This window comes from Mytilus edulis, chromosome 9, assembly GCF_963676685.1.
Source record: "Mytilus edulis chromosome 9, xbMytEdul2.2, whole genome shotgun sequence".
In the NCBI taxonomy this organism is placed as follows: Eukaryota; Metazoa; Mollusca; class Bivalvia; order Mytilida; family Mytilidae; genus Mytilus; species Mytilus edulis.
In genome coordinates this window covers 80,844,305-80,856,651 of record NC_092352.1, presented here as the reverse complement: position 1 = coordinate 80,856,651, position 12,347 = coordinate 80,844,305, and the positions used below count along the sequence as shown (strand labels likewise).

The 12,347-nt window shown below is 31.7% G+C and overlaps 1 protein-coding gene across 1 annotated transcript; it reads left to right on the top strand.

The window, feature by feature from the left end:
• The first annotated feature begins 1,358 nt into the window (after window positions 1-1,358).
• LOC139489159 (zinc finger protein 26-like) lies at window positions 1,359-7,702 on the top strand. The gene has a single exon (XM_071275324.1). The coding sequence runs from the start codon at window positions 2,598-2,600 to the stop codon at window positions 4,677-4,679; it is 2,082 nt and encodes a 693-aa protein (XP_071131425.1). The 5' UTR covers window positions 1,359-2,597; the 3' UTR covers window positions 4,680-7,702.
• The last annotated feature ends 4,645 nt before the right edge of the window (window positions 7,703-12,347 follow it).

Sequence of the window (12,347 nt, the reverse complement as noted above, 5' to 3'; positions counted from 1 at the left end):
AACTACATGGCCAAATTTAACCAATCTTGGCCACAATCATCATTAGGGTATCTCAATAGAAAAATATATCTGATAATTCTGCCTTCTAACCAACATGGCTGACATGGCTAAGGGAAAATTGGAAAAAAAAAATCAATTTCAAATGGTCACACAATTGAAAGCTAATTTAAATAATGATATAAAGGGTCTTCAGTAACTATTGTAAGGCTACAATAAAATGACCTGCTTTTAATTTAACTACTGGGCCAAATTAAACCAAAATCAGTATCTTAAATACTATTTACTATGATTTAAACCCTATTTTACATAATTTCCAAAATTACAGTGAAACAGGTGAGCAACACAGGCTCTTTGAAAGCCACTTAGCTTTCAATGTCTTGAAAACTGAAAAAGGCAGACTGCATCTGCATTTTTATCTGGGGAGACCAAAAATGATCAGCAATACAAATTACTTATAGAATTTAAAGTTTCTTTCTGTGAAAAAAAAATCACTTGTCCAATACTCATATTTTACTTGTGCAGTTGTGTGGCTGAAATATCCATTGTACATAGTGTAGCCATGAACTTTCTTTGTAACTCTGAATTAAATTCAAGCTACAAAATGTAATGCTTAAATTGAACAATATTTCTACAAAGGAGTAGGGGCATTAAGGCCTGGTTTTGGCCCAAGAAAATAAAATGTTTGATAACTTTTTCAAATTGACACATAATCTTTAGAATTGCATAGGGTCAAGAAATATAAATGAAAAACATTAAGATTCTTATGTGATGACGTCACAATTACGTCATAATATGTACTGTTTTCACAAAACGATGAAAATTCAGATTTATGCAGTTTTCCATCTTAATTTCTGTTGTGGAAACATCGTGCGCAGCCAAGAAACAACAAAATAATTTAACTGAAGCTTTATTATTACTATTGACAAAATCTCACCAAATATAAAGTTGTTTCTTGGTGCGCACATACTTTTCCAATCGAAAATATACTTAAAAATTTGATGAAAAACAAGGAAAATCACAAAATTTTACAAAATATGCAAATTAAAGCATAATTTCTTGCCATGATAACTTGTTCAATGTCCAAAACTATTTGTTTTTCTGAATTCCTTCTACCTGAGATACTTTTCAGTAATTTAAAAATATGTATGACAACTTTTAAATTTGCAGTAAATTTTGGGCCAAATAAGGGCCTTATTGCCCCTACTCCTTTGTTTCAAAAATACATGCTATACATGATGAGATGTCAATTATGAATGGATGTTGTGTGTTATTTCTGTAAAGTTTATTTATTCAACAAATTATATAGAAACACTAGATTATACCCAATATGATAATGATTTGTCTTCTTCTTTAGGATGTGATTCAACAGTAGTTTGAAGTGTATTACAACTACAGAAATAGACATGGAGACAGATGTGAATTCAGATAACACGACCTTGTCCAACAGTGCCATCAAAATGTCTTATCCAATCCAGAAGTTCTCCAGCAGCTGATGATATCACAGGCTAGTTGTCCTTCGTCAGAGATTCAAGGAATTAAAATCGGAGACAGAATATTGCCAGTAAGAGTATGTGATCGTGATGGTCAAAAGATCATGCAGATAGTTTTACCAGAGTCTCCAAAGAAGGACTCATTTAAGGAAGAACCACAGTTATTGGATGATACAGTCAACTTAGACATGCAAAACTCTGCAATGATTCTAGTAGTCAGATGATGCAAACAATTGATACTTATATGAAAATATCAATTTTAGTAGCCCGTCATTGCAAGTTCTGCCAATGCAAACTGAGTCTGTGCAGGAAGGTGGCATGGAATTTATACAAAACACGCAGGAATATGAAGGCATGCTACCATCTACATCAGAATTTAATAACCAAAATTATTACAACACTTCAGGTTCAATTATGACTGAAGGACACATGTACACAGATATTAATGATAGTAAAATTGACCCTGAGCTGCTGAGCTCCTTTCAGAACTCTTTAGCACAATCTAGTGAGAGTGCATTTATAGCAGACCGTCAGTCAGGAGATTGTATTTCAAATCAGGTATAGTTACAACTTCAGAAGGGCAGACAACTGAGTATCTTCCCACTCGTGATATCGTAGCTACCGCCTTTGAAAGAATCGGGTCTACTTCAAGCCACAGCTAACGTTATAAATGCTGTTAAAAACCATTACCACGAGGAGAAACCTAAAAAGAGGAGAAAAATATTTGAACGAGAACAGACACAACCTTTGATTGTATCGAAAAATGCAAGGTCATCGAAGGTTTTGTATGCATGCAACTATGGCAACTGCCAACGTAAATTCACAAATAAAGTTGGTTTAGATATACATTTGTACACACACACAGGTTTAAAGCCAGTTACATGTAAATTGTGTGAAAAGTCCTTCCTGAATAGTAAACTGTTTGATAAGCACAAATGTAAATACAGCAGACCACTACAAGAAATGAAAGGTATGCGGTTTGAATGTGATATCTGCCAGAAGAGCTTTGGAAAACATTGGTACCTTGTTTGTTCACAAGCGGGGACATAAAGGTATCAAACCATACACTTGTGGTCTCTGTTCAAAACCTTCACTTTGAAACCATCCATGTACAAACATGTGAAATCTCACGGGTCTGATGTCAGATATAAATGCCAGACGTGTGAAGAAATGTTTAGGTCTCCTTGGCATCTGGAAGAACATCTCATGTCACATTTGAATGAGAAAAAGGTGTATAATTGTTCACAATGCACTAAAGTCTACACAAATTATCCCAACTATTGGAGACATGTGAAATCACATTCTATTAAAGGTAAAACGCGTGAAAGAGATCTGCTTAAATCAAAGATCTTGACCACACCAGAGAACATCAGTGGAGAAGGTCTGAAGTGTAATGTCTGTTTGAAGTCATTCACTTCTGTTGTTGGCTTTCAACAGCATATACAACTTCATGGTCCAAAAAGATATCAGTGTACAGAATGTAAGAAAAGGTTTGTTTCCAGGGATTATTTACAGAATCACCTTCAGTGGTACATTGCAAAGTTTGCTCTCGGCCAGACTGTCTCTGGACATATAAAAGTTATTGAAAAGTACAAGGAAAGTAATGATTTGGACATTGATGATTTTCTTGAAATGATTGAAACTGATGAAGACAATAGCTCTATATATAACAATGAGGGAGATGCACAAGGAGAAGAGACGTCTAAAACGTACCTCTGTGATATGTGTGGAAACTACTTCTTCACCGAAAGGGCCCTGACTAGGCATATCAAGTTCCATAATGATATTCCATACAAATGCAGCTACTGCGACAAGAAGTTTAGCTTCCGTGCAAATTTGATGCGGCATGAACTTACACATACAGATACTAAAGAATATGAGTGCAACCTCTGCGACAAAACATTTACTCAGAAATCTAGATTAGAAGATCATATTAAATCTCATTCGGCAATCCGTCCATATCCATGTAATCTTTGTAATAAGAAGTTTAGTAGGATCTCGAATTTACGAAGACACAAGCAGCTTCATTCTGTTGAGAAAAAGTATGAATGTCCTGAATGTAATCGAAGATTTGTCTGTCCACGATACTTGAAGGAGCATGTTATAAATGTTCATACTTCAATGGGAAGGAGGAAACGCGAATGTCCAATCTGCAAAGTAATGCTAAGTGGGAATTCTAACTTGAACCGTCACCTTAATTTACATTATGGAACCAACGATCAAAACAAGAAATTGGAATGTGAAATTTGTCACAAGCGGTTTGAATTTAATAGTGATATGGAAATACATTTGAGATCACATACTGGTGAAAAACCGTTCTATTGTGAAACCTGTTCCAAAAGTTTCATGTCCATGTCAAACCTTCGCCGTCACCAAACTACACATGTGGAATCAAAATCTCACGTTTGTGAAATATGTGGAAAAGCTTTCAAAATCGAGCGATACTTGATAGATCATAGAAAGATACATACCAATCCGTGCAAAGTGACGTGTGAAATTTGTAATATGAGTTTTTCATCAAATACAAATATGAAACGGCACAAGCTTATACACACTGGAGAGAAACCTTTTATTTGTCCTATCTGTAACAAAGCATTTCGTAGCAAGCCAGATGTGGAACGGCATCGGGGAATTCATTTCAAAGAGAAATCTGAACAATGCCATATCTGTTCTAAGAAATTCAAACATAAAGAACTGTTGAGAAGACATTTAGGTAAACATGAACGTGGCGTTCCAACGTGTGATGTCTGTGGTAAACAGTTTCCGACAAACTACAAGTTACATCGTCATCAGCAAACTCATCAGGATAATTTCATATGCAATGTTTGTGAAACTACATTCAAAACAAGCCTCCAGTTACAAAAACATGTTGAAACACATGATATCGCAGAAATGAGGAAGCTTCTGTTAAATATGGGATCAATGAAGAATACAGGAAACAGTACAGTGAAAGATACTAAACCTTCAATGAGAATTAAACAGACAGGAACTGTCAAAACTGAATCAAATACAGCTAATAGTAAGAAGAAATTAACAGTTCAACCTGTATCCATGACCAACTTGCCATTACTAGCTCCCAATGTTAACAGTGCTGGTACCCCAATCATAACTGTCTCACAGATTCCAATCTCAGGAGCCTTAACTAATGTCATCAGTATCAAAGATATTAGCCAGATCAATATGAATTGAACATCACTGTCATGTTTGACATAGAATCTAGATAATTTCAGTTTGTGAAATTTGCTTATCAAGAAAATTGGTTGACTAGTATTTCACTTCATTATGTTTCTGTAAATTTTGAATTTTTGCAACAGGATAGATTTTCATAAAAATGATTTATACATATATATAATATGATTTTAATATCATTATTTCTTATTTTGTGAAATGGAAATAATTAATTTTTCAACAATCATAAAAACAAATTCAGGAAAATATCTGAATAAACAAAAGACATATTAAGCAGAAGTAATAATTAAAATAAATCATTCACACGTCAATTGTTAGAATATAGCATTTGAATAATTGTTTGCACTGTTTAGAAAATATGTTATAAAAAAGTTTTTCAGGAAAATAAAAATTGTGAATGTTCACAGCTTTTCAAACTATCTATTATTTAAATATATGTATAGTCCCTCAATCACGCTATTTAACATTGCATTGAGATATATGACAATGTATGAGGGCTGTAATTGGCAAACCTACATGACGAATAACGATAAAAAATCTTGCAAAATGACATTACTGAAAATTTTTTGTACATGGCGATAAAATGTACACTTCCTTAAAAAAAATCAAATGCTAATGACAACTCACATTAGATTGTTTCCAAAAATAATAGTAACCTTTAATTATTCGAAACCTCTGACAAATCACGGTAAAATCTTAACCAATTTGATGCTAACCATAGCCAAAAATGACTGAGGCTGATGGTAAAGGGAATTCCTACCCTCATATCTATCTTCTTAAAACAAAGTCAATTATGGAGTTGCAAATATTTTGGCAGTAAACAGCTTTCAAAATTATCACTGAAAAGGGCAAGTCCTATAATTCATTTAAGTAAATCTTTACAAGGTACATGTTATTAAAGAAGTCACCTTGATTTTTCAAAGAATTTTCATTTCAGATTTAGTTTTGTATTTTTTTTTGTCTCCTTGCAGATTTAATGTATGGTAGAGATAAATATGTACATGCATATTGTAAAAACTGATATTTTTATTGTATACAAATTTAATTCCAAAATATATACCCGTATGTAAAATTGAAAGTGACAGCTATAATTATGTTATAATTTTCAGAACGCTATGTTGAAATCCAATATAAGTGTTTTTGTTTTTGTTACGTCATTCCGGAATCCAGTATAAACATATATGAGGCAAACAAAGAATAATGATAAATAAAAAAAAAAATGATCTTTTAAACACATTGCCGACTAAAAATGTATTATGGAATATATTTCAACTGCTTTGTATGATATACTACTGTATAAATTGTTAAGTGCATTAATTATTGTGATTTTAATTTTGACGATTTTGAGAAAAATCCAGTTAAATTCATATAAGATATTTCAAAATGTGAGTTTAATTTATTGAGTTTATAACTCTCGCATTTTTGGCAATAATAAAAACCTTGCATTAATTTCTGAACTTACAGTATGTTATTGAGGAAGTGTACTAGATTAATGTCATGTATGTAACATAGTGACAGACTATACATTAGGTATATTATATATATATATGTTAGCGGGAAAAAGTGAAATTAGGCATTAAGCTTAAATACTAGGTAATAAGCTAATGCCTAGGCATTAAGTTATTGCCTGAAAATTTCTATGATTATATCATATCAAAAAAGAACTGTAATATTCCAGAAATTAAAATATATATGTCAGTTTAAAGCATTTTAAAAATATGATTTAATTGGATTATAAAGAGGATTTATTGATCTGCCTGCATAAATATATTCACTAAAACAACACAAATGAATACTTATTTGGCATGGACATGCAGCGTTAGCTAATTGTATGCACCTTGATTCTTTGGTCAACAAATTTTCATTATTAGATATTAGTCCACTATATCATCTATTGTATTGGGTAATATATAGGAATACATATCTGTGTAACCAAGTTCTTCTGACCTAAATTGCCACATTTTAATTCATGGATCTTTGTATTGTTTTGTGATACATGTAGTAGAACCTTGATCTCAAAGATTCTTATTATTAACAGTGGCGGATCCAGAAATTTTCATAAGTGGGGGCCCACTGACTGACCTAAGAGGGGGCCCGCTCCAGTCATGCTTCAGTGATTCCCTGTATAAGCAACAAAATTTTTTCCCAAAAAGGGGGGGCCCAGGCCCCCCCTAAATCCGCCTATGATTAAGCTGAAATAATGATCAGTAAGGCAGGGAAGACATGTCAGTTTGAACTCTCTTGTGGAAAAAAATGTTAGTAGCACAACTAAATTGTGAACATTTTATTTATGCCCAAGCCGAAGCAGAGGGGCATTAAGTTTTACCCTTGTCCATCTGTATGTCTGGAAATAAGTTATCTTTCTCTAACTTAAGTTTGCCTAAACCAATTGTTTTAAAAATTATTCACAATACTTATTACCAAAAAACACAGATCAAATTTTTGGGTGGCATTACTTTCACCTTTCAATAGTTATGCCCTTTACAATTGGAAAAATTGCTGAATTTTCGTTTCTGTTCTCCTTATAAACCAAATGTTATGAAACTTCTACACAATGATTATTACCACAACTCTCAGATCAAGTATTAATTTGGGTAGCATCACTTTTATTGTTCTTGAGTTAATTGTCCTTTTATAACTTTATAAGCAAGCAGGGGCATCATCTGTGTCCCATGGACACATTCCATTTATTTAATTTACATTTAACATCTTCAGAAATTTAAGGTTTAGAGGTGCATTTTTTTTCTGAAGTTTTGGAAGCCAGACCTAGTCAAGTGTAACAAGAATCTGAAGTCGGGTAAAAGTTTGAAGACAGCATTTGTAAAAATGATAATTTAAAACTGATGTTAATTTAAATATTGGTACTGGTACTAGGATCACATTTTTCAAAGTTGTGTTTTAAAGAAATTGTTTAATAAATTATACAAATGTTCATCAATTGTTACCATTATGTGGAGATATGTTGTTCTAATTGTTTCATGTTTATGTTGCTATTATATAAAATATATTTTGTATTTGTTTAATTCCTTGTTATTGTGTTCAACGTTCCTTTATATCAAAACTCCTGTTATGGAATCAAGTATCTTTAGAGGTGATTATATAGGTTGGAATGTCATTTTGTTCTATGTCTATGAATTACGAAGGTTATTGTTTTCCTGTTTGTGCGTCCATTCATCTGTTTGTTAATTTTTCCAATCAATATCAGATTAAATACTTGGTTTAATTTAGATAACCTTTATATCAAAACTCCTGTTATGGGATCAAGTATCTAAAGAGGTGATTATATAGGTTGGAATGTCATTTTGTTCAATGTCTATGAATTATGAAGCTTTATTGTTTTCCAGTTTGTGTGTCCATTCATCTGTTTGTTAATTTTTCCAATCAATTTCAGATTAAATACTTGGTTTAATGTAGATAACCATGAAGTCATGGTCACATAACTTGAAAGCTTATAGTGGGCACATGTTTGTTATAATGTGATTATTAAGATATGGCCAATAGAAGTTTTGACCCAGAGTGGACGTACATTAATGATTGTAATATGTACATGTCAGTCCGCAGGTTTCTTTCATTTTTACCTTATTTCCATGGTTCATTTGTGAATGTTGTCAGTTTTTGTATGAAAATATGAAGAATGTGGTATGATAGCATTGCCAATGAGACAACTCCCAAATGTCTGAAGATCTTAGCACCTATAGGTCATCATATGGCCTTTAACAATAAAGAAAACCCATACTGCATATCAAGCTATAAATGGCCCAAAAATGAAAAATGGAAAACAAGAAAATTCACTGCCTGACTTATGGTTAAAACAAATTGATTTTCAACAAATGACAATCCTAGAATAACAGGTTTCTTGACTTATGAAACTAACAATTTATGGCGTGTTTCAACATCTTTGTAGGTGCCCGACCATACCTTCAAATACAATAGGTCAGCTTTTTATTGTGTATGGAATGATTGTAATATGAATGTCAGTTGGCAGGTTTCTTCTGATTTTAACCTTGTTTTCATTGTTCATTGGTGAATGTAAATTTTTCATTTGTGTATAAAGACTTAGTTTGTTTGATCATCAATGAGACAACTGCATCAGCCTTAAATGAATTAGGAAGTTTGTAACTACAGTGTAGGTCACCAATAGGTCACCACTCATGCTTCAACAATGAACAAAACCTTACTGCATAGTAAGCTATTAAAGGCCCCCTTGCAACAAATATAATTTTTTACAATTAAAATTAGAAAACTGACTGCCAGATGAATGTACAGAACTATTAATGTGATACATGTATACAATAACAATGCAAACAACAATATAAAACAGGCACATACCTTCCATTTCTAATTCTATACGTAGTAGGCCAACAATGTTTGGTTTATGGAATGATTGTTAAGTGTGCATGTCTTTTGGTCAAGTATAATGTGTATATATGATAACTTTTTCATTGTTCAATGATTAAAGAGTCAAATTTCCATAATTTGGCCTTCGTCTCAAGATACTTAAAGCAAAAGGTCAACCACATTTGGTGTATGGAATGATTGTAATGTGTGTCTGGCATGTATTATATAACTTGACATCATTTTTAATGATCAATGTTCAGGTTTTAAGGTGTGCGTGTCTGTCTGGCAGGATTTATCTGACCTTGACATCATTGAATGTTGATAATGGTAAACTTTGATACATTTAGTTAAACCTTTATCTTTATGACCTTCAACATAAAATCAATTATGGTCAGTAAAGCAGGCAAGACATTTCATTGTTTGTTCATGCGGTTCTGTTGCAATTGAACCAATTTCCAGAAATTTCGCAAAAAGAAAGATTTTGTGAAACAATTCAACCAACACTTCACTCAGCAGCATTATCAAGATTCTGGTACTGTACTTCAACAACATTTCATATATCATATATATATTGTTGCCCATGAAAGAGTATGATAATCTTGGAACTAAGATTTCATTTTTAAATGGACAGTCAAAACAAAATGAATTCTATGATCAAGTATTTGAATGGAGGAAAATATCTTATAGACAGCAACTCATCAACAGTAATGTGGCAAAAAAACAAACATGAATAACAACAATCAACTTTATCTTAATAAAGGATGCTTCACAGATATGGTCAACTTCATGTATGGACTTCTAGAAATCAACAATCAGAGTCAGTTTAAACTAGACTTTATGACATAAGAGATCATTTCAATTACCCTTATGACGAAACTTTCCATTACTCTGTAGAGAAACAATTTTGCAATACCTGCAAATGGGGATTATATTTATTTCATTAGTTGTCATGGTAAACAAGGATTTGTGTTTGGCTCATGATATCTTACTTACAAGGAAGCTATTCAACCTAGAAATCCAAATGATGAAGTTAAAATTATCTTATAAATATCACTGGTCATCCTCACAGGACACTTGAGTCCAACTCGTTTACAGTATGTCAGTAGGGTTTATGTAGTCTCTAAGCAAATGAAATGTATATAGTCCAGAGACAAATATGCCTAATCGTCCTGAGGCAAAGATGCCTAATGGTTTAGAGGCAAAGATGCCTAATAGTCAAAAGGCAAATATACATAATCCAGACAAGTTCATATATAAGGTAAAACTTACTGACGTGTATGAATGTTGTAAAGGAAGATGGTGTTTCCTCGACCAAACATGCATAACACCTGCACGAATAAATCTGACTTACTCTTGCAACAATAAAATGAACAATGGTGAAATAATTTTATTTCCAAAACACCTTTGGGGAACTAATAAGTACATTGTATCAATACATAAACACAATTTTGCTCATCATGCTTAAACTTTAAAGAGTATTGCAAAAACAAAACAACATAACAAAATAAAATATAATAAACAAATAGAATATCTTGATAAGGAGGTAGAACTGACTAGTGGAGAAAACACATCCAGTTATATGTTTGTTTCTCATGAATGATGTTCAAGCACTTCAAGCTTTACAAAAATAAATTCATCTGTATTACCAGTATAAGCTTGGAATACATTCATGAAAAAAGTTGATAAAAGGTTTCTTTGTATTTCCTATATTATACTATGTACATTCTACTCTGAAAATCTTGTTCATTGTTGAAGGGCTAACAGTGGTGCTCTCTATATATTATATTTCACCTTGTATTTGTTGTTAAGGAAGCTGGCTTGTCATGTTTTGATTTTTTTGTCAGATTTTTGGAATCCTCTGGTTTTATCAACTTGAATGCCTTGAAAAATTTTGCCCCGTGACCCCCATCTTTTACATGCATAATGATGAGCCATCTGTGAAAGTCTTATAAAATTTTAATTACTTTTTAACAGTTTTCGAGAACTTCAACTGGTCAATGATAAAGCTATGATAAGTCAAAAGAGAATGATTTCCCGCCAAAATTTCAATGGCTAATATCTCGAAAACAAGCATGGTGACCTATATATTTTTTTTGCTCTTTAGATTCCTTTTTTAAATCCCTATTTATATAAACTAGTGTTTTGAAAAATTAATTACTTTGAAACTGAAAAGCGAACTCCCTTAAGTAGGAATACTGTAAATTCAGAAAATTGTGTGCATTTATTATTGCCATTATGTGGATTATTTGATAAAAATACAAGATAAGTAATGAAATTTCTGAAAATGGTGCAAAATAGTGTTTTCAATATTTTAAATGCCAGTTTTATTTTTTCTTAACCTATCTAGTCTGATTTTAACAATTTCTGAACACTAAAACATCACAAAAGTTTCAGAATTTACAGAAATTCACAATTCAAATACATGATTTTTACAATAATAGAATGCGGCTCATTCTTCAAATATACTTCAAGCTTTCTCAAGTTCTAGAATTAAGGTTATGCATGGTGATTATGGTCCCTTATCAAAATTACAGTTTTTATACACATGTAAATTACAATGCAAGGCAGAAAAAACTAAAATTCAAACAATTTAGAAATTAACGAATGTATACACTTATGTAAACTGTCACAAAAACTTAAAAGACAAGAAATAAAATGTAAAAATAAAATAGAAATAAACCTATATATATACAAATAACATAATATAGTTCAGTTATATGGCTGCAGCTTAATAATATTTTAGGTAATAATAATTTATTTGGAATGACTAGAAAATGGAATGTATATGGTAACATTTTCTTTTAAGGTATATAAATGTCACAAGATAAATATAGAGGTATGGAGGTAGTGATGTGACTTTTACATTTTTCAAAGTCGTATCTGCATGATCTGGAAACATAAAAGATTTCCTGAATTAGATCTATATATTTAAAAGCAATTAAATGTAAATTAATAATAAACAAACATACATCTTTGTATTGTACAGATTTAAATACTTTTTTCAAATCACTTTAAAAAAAAATAAGAGATATTGAGAATCACTGCTTGACTTAATCACTTATAAATATTTTACATTCAATTCCTTTCCAGAATTATAAATAACAAATTATTGTCAAAATAAGTACACTCTTAAGGATAGAAAATCACATTCTAACATAATAAAATTATCATCAGTAAATACATATATATAAACACTCTTCAGAAATTCTTAATAAACAAACTATTTTAATGTTTTAGAAAGAAAACAATAAATTGTCTTTTGGAATGTAGTGAATTGTCTCCCCTTAACCATTTAATCAAGTTTCATTTATTATGTATACATAACCATCA